Source organism: Phaethon lepturus, unplaced genomic scaffold (genome assembly GCF_000687285.1).
Source record: "Phaethon lepturus isolate BGI_N335 unplaced genomic scaffold, ASM68728v1 scaffold44217, whole genome shotgun sequence".
Taxonomy (NCBI): domain Eukaryota; kingdom Metazoa; phylum Chordata; class Aves; order Phaethontiformes; family Phaethontidae; genus Phaethon; species Phaethon lepturus.
In genome coordinates, this window is record NW_010550656.1 from 3,109 (window position 1) to 18,964 (window position 15,856).

The 15,856-nt window shown below is 36.5% G+C and overlaps 1 protein-coding gene across 1 annotated transcript; it reads left to right on the forward strand.

Annotated features, from left to right (window-relative positions):
• Positions 1–201: 201 nt before the first annotated feature.
• On the forward strand, positions 202–13,561 carry TMF1 (TATA element modulatory factor 1; the record flags this gene model as incomplete). Its single annotated transcript, XM_010290616.1, has 16 exons — positions 202–1,442; positions 2,936–3,039; positions 3,928–4,054; positions 4,970–5,075; positions 5,694–5,836; positions 6,409–6,575; positions 6,747–6,903; positions 7,444–7,536; positions 8,151–8,307; positions 9,046–9,238; positions 9,548–9,617; positions 9,701–9,793; positions 10,836–10,946; positions 11,599–11,745; positions 12,209–12,334; positions 13,208–13,561. Coding segments are annotated over 16 exons (3,179 nt in total), but the record flags the coding sequence as incomplete, so codon positions are not given.
• Between the last annotated feature and the right edge of the window lie 2,295 nt (positions 13,562–15,856).

The window sequence follows — 15,856 nt, forward strand, 5'->3', positions numbered from 1 at the left end:
CTTTTCCTTTGTCTAAAAATCTGTTCCAAGCTTTATAAGGAAGTAGTAACAAAAATGCTGTTTGTGATCATGTAAAATACTCCCTTTAAGTTATATGATATTGAAAACGTTTTTTCTGAACTGTCATGTCTAAAAAGACAAATACTGGAAATGAATACATTTTAAGTGTTCTTGGCTTTTTTTTTTTTTTATTGTTTTTAGGAACAAATTCTCTCATAAGTGGAGGATGGGATACATCTTCCTGGGGCTTAAGCTCAAATACAGAACCACAGAATCAGCCAATATCGCCAACAGCAATCACTAAGCCAGTGAGGAGGACGGTAGTAGATGAATCTGAAAACTTCTTCAGTGCCTTTCTCTCTCCGACAGACGTTCAGAGTATTCAGAAAAATCCAGTGGTGTCCAAACCTCCAGCCAAATCACAGCGACCCAAAGAGGAGGTGAAAAGCACTTTAAAGGAGTCTCAACACCCCAGTCAGCTGGAAGTACCAGTGCCAACAGAGGCAGAAGTGAAGGATTCCTCTGTAGCTGTCCTAGTGGAGTTGAAAAACATCGATATTCCCAAGGAGAAGTTAGAAGAGAATTCTGTGCTTAAATCTAATGCCAAGCATGAAGAAAGCACAAATGAAGTTACTGACAAAAAGGTGTCTGCTCTAATTTTGGAAGTACCTGAAGATGGTCTTAAGGAAAGATCCAGTGTGGGAGCAGATGGAACGGGAGGTGCACCAGATAGCACTTCCCAGCCTCTTAATGCAGGTACAAAAGACATGGGTTTGGAAACAAAGGAGCGAAAGACTGAGGACAGGCAAAGCAATACACCATCACCTCCAATTAGCACTTTCTCCTCGGGGACATCCACAACTAGTGATATTGAAGTTCTGGACCATGAAAGTGTAATAAGTGAGAGCTCAGTAAGTTCAAGACAGGAAGCTGCAGATTCAAAATCGAGTCTTCATCTAATGCAAACATCATTTCAGCTTTTATCTACATCTGCTTGTGCAGATTATAATCGTTTAGATGACTTTCAAAAAATGACCGAGAGCTGCTGCTCCTCTGATGCTTTTGAAAGAATTGATTCATTTAGTGTACAGTCTCTAGATAGTAGAAGTGTAAGCGAAATAAATTCAGATGATGAGTTATCAGGCAGGGCTTCTGGTTCAGCATCTGTTGCTGTCAGTCCTTCTGCGCCAAAGACAGAAGCGGTTGATGCTCTGAAAAATAAATCTGAAAACTTGAATGACGCTCCTGTTTTACACGCTGAGGAAGCTGAGATGGAAGAGAGTGGGAGAAGCGCGACCCCTGTTAATTCTGAGCAGCCAGATGTTTTGGTTGCCACTGTGCAAACTGTGGAAGAACAGATCGTGGAAGAGGAGACTGAGCCACAGCAGGATGCTGTTGAAAAATTGTCAGAAGAGGACACTGAAAAGCAGGAGTTGAAAAAGGTAACTGCAAAATATGTTTTGCAAACACACCTTTTAATTACAAATGAAACTCCTATCATCTCCTTATAGGTATTAGCTTCATCTTATTTGAATGAATTATTTGATGCTAAACTACCTTTCCTTTAGAAAATTGTCCATGATATTCTGCAGTGGAATAATACTGGTGAAATTTCTGGTCAAATAGTTTTGGGTTTCACCTAATCTGCCTAGATACCATTATTGTGAATTGTGAGTAGTGCTAGCAAACAGGAAGCCTTGATAGATCAAATGTGTTATTTTAATTCTTTGCTGTAAATTTTTTTCTGTGAAAGGTGGAAGAGATTCCTTGCAGTATTTTGATTTGAATTATGAAACTACAAGCCTTTAGTATTTCAGCAATAATCAAGATAATATTTTGCTAGCATTTTTTTTCCACAGGCTTACAAACTGTCAGAATTTGATTACATTCCAGGAGCATTATGCATGTTCTTTGAGGATAGCAGTAGTTAGTGTAAATAAGTCCTTTTTACTACATAAATTAATGTTTGTTTTTAGCAGAAATAATCTTTACTTCTAAAGAGAAGGTACACTAGGGTTTTTAACAAAGAAGATGAGGATAGTTATGGATAGTGAATATCTTGCCCTCTAGGCATGCATGCAATACTGATGCTGTTTCTGGTAGTAGTAAGGAAAAAGCAGTTGCCTAGGGGAGTTCATAAAACCCCAGTGTAATCTGTGTTTTAAGGAAAGCATTTTTTTTGTGTAAATTGTATAGAATGTCAGTGTAAATTCCTTAGGGAACTCCAAAGCCATGGACTGTTATGCATACATTTTCCAAACTTAAATGGTTAAATGTTATGGGAAATAGTGATAATAGACCACAGCAAATTTTGTCTTTCTTTGGCCATATTGAGCTACATTTATAGAATCCATTTCATTTGTGTATTTGCATGTATGTTTGTGTTATTTCTTTATATTTAGCTTTCCAAAATCTGGTATTAAGAAACTATTTTGATGATGGGAGCTAAGAGCTCTTGATCCTGCCTGAAAGTTTGCTTCCCACATCTGATGCTGTTCCGCTTTATGCTAACGTTTCACAGAAAAGACCTTCCAATGTAAATTATTCTGTGATGCTGTAAAGAGTGGTATAAAGAACACACTGGGTCTCCTAGTGGTTAATGTTAGCTATAGTCTTACAGGCCATCAGCTCTCTTTTAAATAAGTATAACTGTTGATGATTTTGTTGAGGAACTTAGCTGAGCCACGTGCTTACTTGGTAGGATTTTTGGTTAAAACTCTAGACAGGTGTCGTGTTTAGATATTGCTTAGATCTAAATTAATGTGGCAGAAACATTGTAATCTTCACTGACTTTTACATCAAATTCCTAAAAACATTGATAAGTTCAGGTTTAAATAGTGTTGGGAGGGAATGGTGGGGGGAAAGGGGAAGCCTGCCCCTCTTGTGTTTTAATTGTCCCATTCATCTGATCTTTATCTGTAAAAACATTGTCCAGATGATTGATTCATTAACTGAGAAACTGGAGAAGAGGGAAATACAGTTATTAAGTACTAGTAAAGAAAAGGCACGCCTGGAAGAAGCTTATGATAACCTAAAAGAGTAAGTATGAAAATATCCACGGTAGTGGGTGTAACTGTAACTTTACTGTAATACAATCAGTAGACAATTATCGTAAAACAAGTAGCTTTATAACTAGAACAAAGGTTGCAAGGGATGTGCACTGTTTGGGAAAGGTGGAAATAATGATTGCATGTGCTGTGACGATATTTTTTTTAAGACACATTTTTTCTTGGAGCCAGAATCTCCTTTCGGAAGAGGCTGGTGAAAGATTTCTCAGTAAGTAAGCAGTAGGAATGACAAACAGGTATTTAGAGTCAGACTTGGTTATCAATAAAGATCTTTGTTATAAGACTGGATTCAGGTATTAAAGGAGACTGAGTTTTCTGATACAGACGGATGAACTTGATTTACTAAGTAATTTGCTGGCTAAAATATAGGCAGTGAAAGTGTGGTAGACGGGCTGGTTGTAGGGGAAAACCCTAAATGTATTTAATTCAGTTAAAATTAAAAGGTAAAAAAATGAAAAGCTGGATTTACCAGTTCACTGATCAAATATCAAGTTTAAAAATTTACAGGTAATATGGTGAAGGTATTACTTAATGACTAAATTGGTCATAACTTAAAAATACATTTAATCATTTGCCCTGTATATGATACAGACTATGGTTAATCAGCAAGACCTTGATAAAGGGGCAAAACATTTAAGGTAAATGAAGAATTTCATTGTTTTCATGGGTAAATTACTGAATTAATAAAGATCTTTGATTAGTACTTCTAATATGGGTGTGGTTTTTTGGCTTCTGGTTAACATGTATAAAATAAAAAAGAACAAAACACATTTTAAAAGCATTTAAGACAGCCTGTTGCAAACTGCTTGGAATGTCACATAACCATGCAACTGTTCTGAAATGTTAATTTTAAATGTAGTGAAATGTTTAGAATGAAAGAAGAGAGCAGTAGCCTTTCATCTCTTAAAGAGGAGTTTGCTCAGCGAATTGCGGATGCTGAAAAGAAGCTCCAGCTAGCTTGCAAAGAAAGAGATGCTGCTAAAAAGGTAATTCAGCTTTTTAGTGAAATTAATGGTTATTATTTTAAAAGAAAATTCAGTTTCTTCAGGTAAATTCATAAAAATTAATCTAGGGAAAAGCATGAGACTGACAAGTGCTATCTCATAGTATTAGTAACTAGCATAAGCTGATTCTAGCCTCACTGGCTGCCCCTTGTTTCCTTGTGTTGACTTATGCATTCTTACAGCTGTGTTGTGAGCCAGTTTAGGGAACTCGTTTAAGTTAAAGTTAATCTGGTTTGGGGAAAAAAAAAGGTTTAATGTCTGCTCTCATTTACCTTGTGCCCATATATGCATTTGCATTGGTGTGAGGGAGAAGAATGGCCTGAGGATATGGGGAAGTGGTGAAGAATGGGAATGGCTTCTTTAGAGTTAACTGGTAGGAAAATAAGGGAGTAATGACGGATTGGTTTGGAATGAGCAAAGAAGCCTGCAATGACAAAGTTTGTGGAGTTTAAACATTCTTGACCTGGTATCACAGCATTACGTTTCTCTAGCTTATTACTAGTCTGCAACAAGTAAACTCAAATCTGTAACTGGGAAAAAAAGTAAAATTCACAATTATTTTGTCACTGTGTCTGTCAATTTGTATTAAGTCAGTAGTAAGTTGAAATAGAAAAATTATCTGATACGTGGAAAGGGAAGGAGGAGTTGGAACAAATTGTACAGAGAATTTATGGAGTCTCAGTCCCTTGGAGGTTTTTAAAACTTGATGGAATAAGACTCTGAGCAATCTGATTTGATCAGATAATCTTCAGTGTTCCCTTCTAACCTAAACTGCTTTCAAAGAAAAGCATTTTGAGAGGAAGGGGAGAAGAAAAAGGTGATCAGTGTAACTTACTGTGCATTTTTCCCTAAGTTTATTTTAATAAATGGTCCTAAGTATTTTATCCTATTATTTAGGAAGTAAAAACGGTTAAAGAAGAATTGGCTACCAGACTTAATACCAATGAAACTGCCGAATTACTGAAAGAAAAAGAAGAGCAAATCAAAGGATTAATGGAAGAAGGTGAGAATTCAATATTTCTTTAATAGTAAAAATTTGTAGAATAATTTGAAATGTACTGCCTTCACATATGCGCCTTCTTTATGTGGGAAAAAATAACATCATTTGAAGTGTGTTAGATGTTTCTGAACATTTAAACCATTTAGTTAATAGCAAAGAGCAACAAGAGGGATCAGTCAGATACAGATGGCTGGAGGGGTACTTTCTACAGTATGCATTAAAAGGTGCGGTGAGATAAAGCCAGCGTGCAGTACAACACTCCATGTTCCATTCGTCCGAAATCTAACTAGGGCATTGTTCAAGGCATTTCTGCAGTGTCTCACTTACTACCTTTGAAGTAAAATACAGTTACTATATAAACTAGCCATCTTCCTGATATGATGAGCTCGTGCTTTAATTTCAAAACCTTTCACTGGCTATCCTATCTCACTATAGTTTAGTGTAGCAAGGATAAGGTAGATGTAAAAGTTAAGAACTTGCATGAAAAAAATGTAGAAGTAAGTATTTTGATACATATTTCATTTTACTTTCTTGGGGCTGAAGAGCAGGGGCAGGTGTGAATAGGGACAGTTCACAGAATAACAGCAATATGCACTAGCTTTATGTAAATTTTCTTCACAGGAGAAAAGCTTTCCAAACAGCAGCTGCATAATTCCAACATTATTAAGAAATTAAGAGCCAAGGAGAAAGAGAGAGAAAATATTAACACAAAACAGAACAAAAAGATTAAGGAATTGGAAGAGGAGTTGCAGCATTTAAAACAGGTGAGATGTTTGTTTTGTTTTCTAAAAAAAAGCTTTTTTTATTAGCTGCAGATTAGCCTTTTGGGGAGACTCCAGAGAGACTGATACTTTTTTTCTTTTCTGGGAGACTTCTCTATTTCATATTATAGGAACACTGAGATGTGATTTCTGGGTGTGTTCTTAGAGCAGTTATAAACTGCGGTCAGGTATATCTCTAGCTGTTTGTTTGCACTTGCACTGCTGGTTATCAGGTGTGCTGACCAATTTCAGTTCACTAAATTTCAGTTGGAAAACCTGTACCAGCAAAATTTGGGCAGTTTTTTTGCTTGGCTAGTGATTGAATCAAGACCCTAGAGGCAGCAGATGGAGTACAAGGAAGTATGTGAAACTGTGATGATGAGCCCCCTCCTCTGGGGGGGCTGGGGGAGCAAAACCTTTCTCTTTTGGCAAAGTGTTAGATAGGTTTAGTCATTTTGAGTAAATTTATCCTGAATTGGTTGCCACAGGTTGCCACCATCGTCCTCGGATGGTGTCATCTATCTCACGTACTGCGATTAGTGCTTCTTATTTGCTTATTACTTGCACGTTTATAGGTGCTTGATGGCAAGGAAGACCTTGAGAAGCAGCATCGAGACAGCATTAAACAACTGAACGGTGTTGTAGAGCGACAAGAAAAGGATCTTGCAAGACTTCAGGCGGAAGTGGAAGACCTTGAAGAACGGAACAGAAGTGTCCAGGCAGCACTTGACAGTGCATACAAGTAAGCAGATGTTTGTGTGCCTGTCTTCAACCATACATTCAGCTTCTGTGTCTGTTTCTTTTGTAATGCTTGTGAAATGTGAATATATAACAAAATTATTTGCAAAGTCACTGTTGGCATTGTATAAAGTGTAAATGCATTGCGCTTCCCCCCGCCCCACACTCCCTGCAGGGAACTTGCAGATCTTCATAAAGCCAATGCTACAAAGGACAGTGAGGCACAAGAAGCAGCGCTAAGTCGAGAAATGAAGGCAAAGGAAGAGCTTGGGTTAGCTCTGGAGAAGGCCCAGGATGAGGCTCGGCAGCAGCAAGAAGCTTTGGCAGTTCAGGTGTGTCTTAAAGCAGTGAATAAAACTTTTTCATTGAACAAATGAATGTACTCAGATGGTGTGTGCATCTGATGTAATGTACCAGATGCAATATAAGGTGGAGCTTATTTTTGTGTACTTAGCAAATACTCAATGGATTTCTTTTTTGTGAACTTGTTCAGTCTTTAGTGGTGGTTGTACTAAGCTTTAAAATACTACTTTTGTTTAAAAATACTACTTTTGTTTAAAAATACTACTTTTGTTTAAAAATACTACTTTTGTTTAAAAATAATTTTACTTGTCTAAATGAAATTATAGGCTCCATTTTAAGTTTGTAGTGCTCCTACCATGATGCAAAGTTCAAGAAATTTAGTTGGACAAAATTTTTAGTGATAGGTAAATCAGTGTAACTGTTTGTGTGCATGCAGAACGTGAGCCTTTAACTTGTAAACAGACATAACCCTGTCTAATGCTGTTTAAAAATGGTATAGAATTGTAGCAACAAATAGGTGATACAATAACTTTTGGCAAGCGATTAGTGGTGATGTCTTGTTTATTTAGGTAGCGGACCTGAGGCTAGCGCTGCAACGTGCAGAACAGCAGGCAGCAAGAAAAGAAGACTATTTACGCCAGGAAATTGGTGAACTACAACAGGTACTGTAGCAAATAGATGATGCCAATATGTATCTGCAAAGAGGGCTTCTAAAAACTGAAAGTAAAATGCTATCATGACATTAATAGCCTGAAAGAGAGGCTTTGTTTTCCTGCTTACCTGCAGTATTTGTCCTGTGTAGAATGACAATAAAAAATATTAAAGGAAGTGTTTTTTTAATCACATATAGAAAACAAAATTATGATTTTTGTGATACCTTTTAAATGTAATGCTGTCCTTTTAGTATAAGATAAAATGCAGCCATTAAGTTTGTAATAGTCCTCTAAAATTGCTAGCAAATATGTTTTAAATTACTCCTCAGCTGCTTCTTAACAATATTTTTTTTGTTCTTAAGGTCCAGAAGATAGATAGATTGTTGCTAAAATGTTTCAAGTTATATCCAGAGGGCTCTTGAAATGTAGCATTTCTGGGCTGTCGCTTTATCACCTACTAAAAATGTTAGGCTTCTATCTTGAAATGTCACGCTTTACTGTGACCCCGAACACCTGAATTTTAGAATGTAAGGCAACTGCTACATGTTTAGCTGAATTCTGTATTGATCTTTTAATCCATCCTATGATTTGAAATCTTAATTATATTTAATTTGTGATTTCAGAGACTCCAAGAAGCAGAAAGCCGGAACCAAGAACTAAGTGAAAGTGTTACATCTGCTACACGGCCGCTTCTCCGGCAGATAGAAAATTTGCAAGCTACATTAGGAGCACAAACCTCAACATGGGAAAAATTGGAAAAGAACCTTTCTGACAGACTTGGTAAGATGTTTTTAGCTTTTACTGAGCAGTGAGGTTCTTCATGAAGATGTGAGATGGCTGAAGGTAAATGAAAAGGGCTTGACACTTGCCCAAGCCGTAGGTGGTGGGTCAGCAGAGATGAGCACAAAATGCTTTTCTGTAAGGAAATGGTATGTGGGGGTATTCCGCCAAGGTTCTTGGACAGGTAATTCACTGATTCTCTTAAACACGGTGTAATATAAGATTATAAGATGGAGGTGTTAAGATGTACATGTCCTTACAGCATCTAAAGGAAGGGTGGACATTGAGACACTGGAAGTACGCCAGCATTTTCAGTTGTCAAACGTGGTGCTTAGGTTCTGCATTGTAGAGATTCAAATAATTTGCTTACCTAACTGCATAGGTAATGAGATACATATTTTTTGATACAGTACTAATCTATTTTAAATGAAAAATGCCTTAAATGCCCAAAGGTGGACCCAGAGAAATTACTACTTTTCTGGGGGCAATCTGTAGTTGTATACTGCATTCTGAAAGAGTATGAAGTCTCCTTGTTCTGCATTGCTTTGTTCCTCTAACTGTATGGTGGAAAAGATGTAATCTTCTTTACAACAGAAAACAGTTCTAGATTTTTTTTTTTTTTAAGAAAAAATAGTTTCATCTAAAAATTCTCAAATTCCATTTTGATGCTTAAGTAATTGGCCCATGTTATAGATGTTTCATCAAAAAAGTTAAATTCCATGTTTTTCTTAATGTTAGGTGAGTCTCAAACTCTTCTAGCAGCAGCTGCTGAGAGAGAACGGGCTGCTACAGAAGAACTTCTTTCTAATAAAATTCAGATGTCTTCTACTGAATCTCAGAATAGTCTTTTAAGGCAAGAAAATACACGTCTTCAGGCTCAGCTAGAAGTGGAGAGAAACAGATTGAAGAAAATGGAAAGTGAAAACAGTAGGTGAGTTGCATTTTTGGTTAACAATGTCTCTTTAAAATTGTGGTGAAATGGAGTAAGCTTTCTCTTGCATAACCGTCTGCAGCAGATCTCTTTGCAAGTGGGAAGATTTGATTCTTTTGAGTGTTGATATGACTATGCAAAATGATGACGGCTATCAATAAAGTTGCCCAGCTTGTTAAGGATACTTTGTTTCACGCTGAAGATTATCTGAAGTATGTTACTTTCCTAATGTTTTAAAGCCTGGAATCTAAACTAAACACAAAATACTTATTTACTGACTTTCTCTACCTCTCTCTTTCCTCAATATAGGTATGAGGTTGAACTGGAAGGGCTCAAAGATGAGTATGCAAAAACCTTGGAAGATGCAAAGAAAGAAAAGGTATTGCCTACGTCAGCATTAAGCTATGTTATCACTGAAGTCTGAGCTAGCAGGAGTTTAACAACCTGTATTTATTTTTGTAGACACTGCTAGCTACTCAGTTAGAAATGGAGAAGATGAAAGTTGAACAGGAAAGAAAGAAGGCAATTTTTGTGCAAGAAGCAGCAAAGGAGAAGGTACCAAACTAATATTTCTGTTCAATCTTACTGATACTATCATTATATTAGTAGATATCTAGAACATGAAACCATCGCAAGCAACGAAGTGGACTTAGAGCAGTACAGTATATACTGTCGGCCTAGGCATTAGGGACTTGGCTTTTTCCTTATTGTGACTGCCTTTTATTTCCGGGGAAATAAGTGCTTGTGTGATACTCGCTGAAATGAGCTTTGAGTAGTAGTCTGTTTAACCTGGTAGGAGATAAAATATGGGTAATGGTTGTTTTAATCTTCTGATTTTTTTGAATGCTCTTGGATTCTTTTTCTTCTACTTGTTTTCTTTGCTTAGACTACTAGCATTGCTTCCACTGAATTCCTGTTTTGCGTTTCACGTGACTGTGTGTAATGCTTTCCAGCTAAATCACAAGTCACAGAACAGTCCTGAATAGTCAATAACTTTTGTTACTGCTAATTAGCAGTCAATATTTAAGTAAAACTGTTTCTGTTACTGGTTTCTTACCATCTCCAATTTTAAAATCTAAGTGTTTTACCATTCAGAGGTTAGCTGACTTTCAGATGCTGCCTGTAAAAAGAGGTTAGTCTGTTGGGAAGGTATGTCAGTGAGGTATGAGCATGTGAGAAATCTCAGAATTGAATTCATGTGCTTTATTTAAAAACAAAGAAGTATTGACATGCATTCTAAAAAGAGACATACTTCTGGGTTTAGGATATTCTTCCTGTGATACATTTGGGCATACAAAACTGCCTCTGAATCTCCTTTGGCTACTTGAAAGATAAATTCTTTTGGTGTAATTTGCAACTTCTGTCTTTGTTTCCTGAAAAATCTGAGGACTTGAACGTAGGCTGGAAGTGTTAGTAGCGCAGTCGTTTTAGGGAAGGGGAAAGGTTAATCTGTCACATTATGTTCTATAGCTGGTGGTGGAAAAGGGCAGTCTGTCCTTTACAGAATCTGTCTTTTACCATCTTGTAAACTTTTTTCTCTATCTAATTGGTGTTGGGGGGTGGTGGTGGTGTTTGTTTGTTTGTTTGTTTGTTTAAGGATCGGAAATCATTTACAGTTGAAACTGTTTCAAGTACCCCAACTGTGTCACGCTCTAGTTCCATAAGTGGAGTTGACATGGCAGGTCTTCAGACATCTTTCCTCTCACAGGTATCATATATCAGTTACATTGGCTTTTTTTGTTGACAGACTGCTTTATTTCCTTTTCAGGAAGTTTTATTAATGTGGAAAATGACTCGTCGAGATTATATTTGCCTTAGATGAGGTCGTTCCTATGCAGAAACTTTTAAAACTTGTAAGCAAGATGTCTATCATAGTAAAGCATCTGTAAAAGACAGTGTGAAACTATCACAGAACAATATACATGTATTGGCGCTGATTTTCTATGTCTTAATTTCATCTAGAAGAACTGAATGACACTAGCAGGAGTCAAATAAATTGATTTCTTTTTACTAGCAATTCTGGCTTAGGGCACCACCCTGGTTCCTAGAAAGTATCGGTGACTGTTGTGGTCTGCGTGAAGTCTACTGCTTCTTGCTGCTTTCTTATGGGGAACAGTTTCGATGTCCAATTTAAATGGCAGTTGTACAGATGACATAAGAACTTGCCAGTAAGGAGCTATCTCAAATTCTACCGATTCACCTTAAGCTTTTGCTTTAAAAACAAACTTTAAGCATTGAAATGCTTGCCTAGTAACAGTATAACTTTGAATCTTAAATGACATAATACCTCAGGAGAGAGAAGATTCCAAAGTGTACATGTTTTTGTCTAATTTTAAGCTTCTCTAACCTTTGGTTTGTAGGATGAGCCTCATGATCACTCATTTGGGCCAATAGCTACTAGTGGGAGCAATCTTTATGATGCTATAAGGATGGGAGCAGGTTCAAGTATAATTGAAAACCTTCAATCACAGCTAAAACTAAGAGAAGGAGAGATTTCACATCTACAGGTACTGTAGCTACTTTTACATAACCAAACACAGCATTTGTAAGTGTAAATACTAATGCAGTCAATTTTATATTGTTGGTTTTATATTTAAAAAGCTTGGTCCCTCTCCTCACAGCAGCGTGCATTCACTCTTCTGCTTTCATGACAATTCTGTTAACCAGAATAGCCGCAAGAGATATGTGTAGAAATGAGCAAGAGAAGGATTTGTTGCTTCCTTTTTTGTTTTGACAAGGACCTATCCAGAAAACTTAACTGGTCTAGCTGAAAAAGAAAAAAAAAAAAACCCCACAACAGCAAACCACTGATCAGATGTAGGAATAAAGTGACAGTGATTCCAGGGGAGGCTGTTTCATAATCTGGTTTAAGAAAAACCCTTAATTACTGTATCAAAATATTTTGATCTGGTGTTTTACAAATACGGTAAATTCTTTCCTCCTCCTAATTGTTAAAAGTGTTTACCTTAGCTGGAAATTGGAAACCTTGAGAAAACTCGATCGATTATGGCAGAAGAACTGGTTAAATTAACAAATCAAAATGATGAACTTGAAGAAAAAGTGAAGGAAATACCAAAATTACGTGCACAGTTAAAGGTAAGTGTGTTTCTGTTTCAGATCCGACGTAAGATTGGCATATTGGAGTGGTTTGGGTTTTTTTTAGGAATACCCCTGTCAATTCAGGATTGTATTCAAATCTGTCCCTAATCATAAGTGACTGAACAGTCTGGTTTTTTTATATACTAGAATCTCAAAATGCCTACTCCATGACTAGGCAGTCACTTCAAAATGCAGTTGTTAGCATACAATCTTACGCACATTTCTAAATCAGGGAAGAGGACATATTTCTCTTTTTCCCATTTAAGACCCTTGTCTGGAAGTAGTCTTTTTAGTAAAGGGGGTGTTTTGATAAATAACATGGATTTACGAGAGTGTGATGCAGGAGCTGGATGAGTGTGCAGTAGTGATACAAGTAATAGGACAAATATTTTAGTCCTCTGAATGTTCAGGACCTTAAATTGAAATACTGGAAGTAGTTTTGCAATAATTTTGTAAATGATCATTGTTCTATAAATAAAAAAATGTTAAATTTCCCAGGGAAACATTTCACAAGCTGTGGTCATTCCTGTAGTAAAACTTAGTGCAGTTTGCTAACTGTTTTTTAATGCTTATAGCAGTTGAACTTCAAGATGCTACAGTACCTCCTCTGAAGCCAGCACTAATTCTTTGTAGTCAAGGATCTTTGTCTTTGCAGTATCTTCCTTTTACATCTAGAGTATAAATCTAGCCTTACACAGAGAGTCAAAGCAAAAAGTATTTTAGAAGAGTTTACTATGTGCTTCATTGTAAAGTAGTTACGCTTTGATAAAACAATGCTAGTCTTATTTTACCTAGTATAAAACGCTATGCTAGCAGCACCTTTTTTTAAAGTTTAAAAACAGTCAAATAACAAACCACATGTTCTTGCAGGATTTGGATCAAAGATACAACACAATTCTTCAGATGTATGGAGAGAAAGCAGAGGAAGCTGAAGAACTCCGACTGGATCTTGAAGATGTGAAAAACATGTACAAGACTCAGATAGATGAACTTTTAAAACAAAGACAAAATTAACTTCTCCTGGGAACTCCTAACATTATATGATAACAGATTGTAAAGATAATTGTGTATGTAAATGCTGAATTTAGATGTCTTGTAAAAAAAAAAAAAAACAAACTGTATTATAGAAAATGTGACTATAATAGATTTCACATGTTGACAAAAAAAAAATCAATGCTTTAAGTGTCTTGTACTGTCTGCAGTTAAATTATTTGTGCAATATTTAATTTTTTTTTTCTGTCACCCCTTTATTTAAGTTTTTGTTGAATGGTGGACCATTTTGCTTGTAAACAGCAGAAATGATGATTGTTACCTCATGAGACAGCACTGGAAGGCGTGAGTTTTACTAAAGCAGCCCTTGATTCATAAACCCTGTATACCTATGAAAATTACATTATAAGTCTTTTTTAAGTGTTCTTAATATGAGTTTTTCTAAAATCTCATCAGTTAATTTTTAATAACAAAAGAGCAGTGGCTTGCTGTTTGAAGCATAATTGGTGGATATTTTTATGACAGGAAAATCTCATATTTGTACTTGCAACATCTGAGCATGTTAGGATGATAATTCTCTATTCTTAGATAAATCAGATTAGTCTAATTACTTTACACTAAGTCCTCTAAAGCAGAGTGTGACACTCAGAGGAGACTTTAAATTACAGCTTCATCTTGTATATTGCTTGTGGTGTTTCATAAGCTGTCTAGAGACAGCAACTCTGCTTGTAACTCTACCACCAGAAATTTTAACACCAGAAATCTGAACTGCTCAATATTTGTTCTAGGGTTGGATGCTGATTTTTAACAGTAGGTAAAACAGTTCAGAAGAATGCAGATAAATGATTATTTTTTTCATTAATTGCTGCTGCTGTCATGGTTCCTTGTATAGAAGTAGCAAGGTTTAGACTTTTTGCAAAATTGTACTGTGACTTAATATAGTTTTCAGGCAAGTCTCCAGTGGCTGCAGAGTATTTCTCATGCCATTCCTTAAGCAAGGTATTGGTCAGATAACATCCACGTGGCTTGACGTTTAGCCGCATTTTCAGTCATGTCAGGGGAACGTTTGAATTGGCCCCTTGGGAATGCTGAGAATCAGAGGGGAAGAGGCTTGCGTTTTCCTCTCTGCATTCCAGACAGCAGATATTTTGGTATATCCCAGAACTGTAGCTGTGATAAGCACTTTTGTGAAATACTTGGCAATTGAACTTCTTTGCTTTTCATACCATTGCCTCTGTTGTGAGAGGTTTCTGTCACATCTGTGCACGTTGTAAGTTGGGTTACAGAGTTAGAGAACTCTGTTCCTGCTTGTGCATTCAGTGGACTGAGAGAGACAGGATGTGAATAATATGAAATTACTTCTGGAGAGAAGCTTCTCAGTAATATGACTTTTCTACGTGTGTTAGGGATGTATTCCTGTCTGGGAGAACAGTCACACAGGCAAGGGTATGTTTGAGGACAAGCCTAGTTCAGTCTGAGATTCAGGCAGTTATTCTGAGGATTTCAGTACAGCAATAGAGCAAGAACACTGAAATTTATCGTAACTCCCCATCTGTCATGGCAACTTTAATGCTTTAATAAAATAAAAGTTGGTTGGTTTTGGTTTTTTTTTATATGAGGAGGTGGGAAGGAACTACCTTCTTACTCTTAGTTTCAGTTTTGGAAACCAAGGTGAAACCATTTTTCTTATAAAATACCCAGAATTTAACACTTTGCCTTCATATTGAAGCAGGGTTGGTTGCTCTAAGTTTCAAAAAACCCCCCACCCAAAACCCCCAAAATAAGCATCCCATCCCCGCCCCCCCCAAAAAAACCCCAAACCACACTCCATATAAAAGCACTTGTTGGAACTTAGTGATTTGCTGTGTGTTAGCATTCTGACGTGCAAATGTTGGAAGTTCAGCCTTTTCTTAAAAAAGAGAGAACTTCTTATGATGGTCAAAGATGATAAATTTTATTCAGCTTTTCAGAATAAAAGAAGCTTTTCTGTTCATTCTATTCTATTGCAGTGAATAAGTTGCTGATTTTCACAATTTTTTTTACCATCTTGATATATAAATGCAGCACTGAGAAAATATTTTGAACTTTTATTTGGTCCTGTTGCTGCCAGTGCTTTTGAAGGCAATGTTTCCTGTGTAATGTGCGAGTAGATATTCCTTAGGGGCTGACACAGGTGCAGTTTTGAGTGTGTCTCAGACTATCTTGGGTTTTTAGGAAGAGCTTGGGGAGATGGGAAATTTTAACATGCAGTCAACATTAACTGTTTTAGATATAAAAGCATTTATCAGAGTATTAGATTTTTAAATTTTACAAAAGTAGATATAAATATTTGTATTGACTATTTTTGGATTCTTTATTCCCTGTTTAGTGCAACTGTCCCGTGAGAATCAGATGGCCTACAGTGTCTTAATCATCAAAGCCTTAGAAAACAAAGTGGCTGTTGGAAGGTAACGGACTTCAAAGTATTCTGTTTTGATCATCTTCTATATAAATCTTGTATGCTTGTTTTAAAGAAATATTAATATTAAT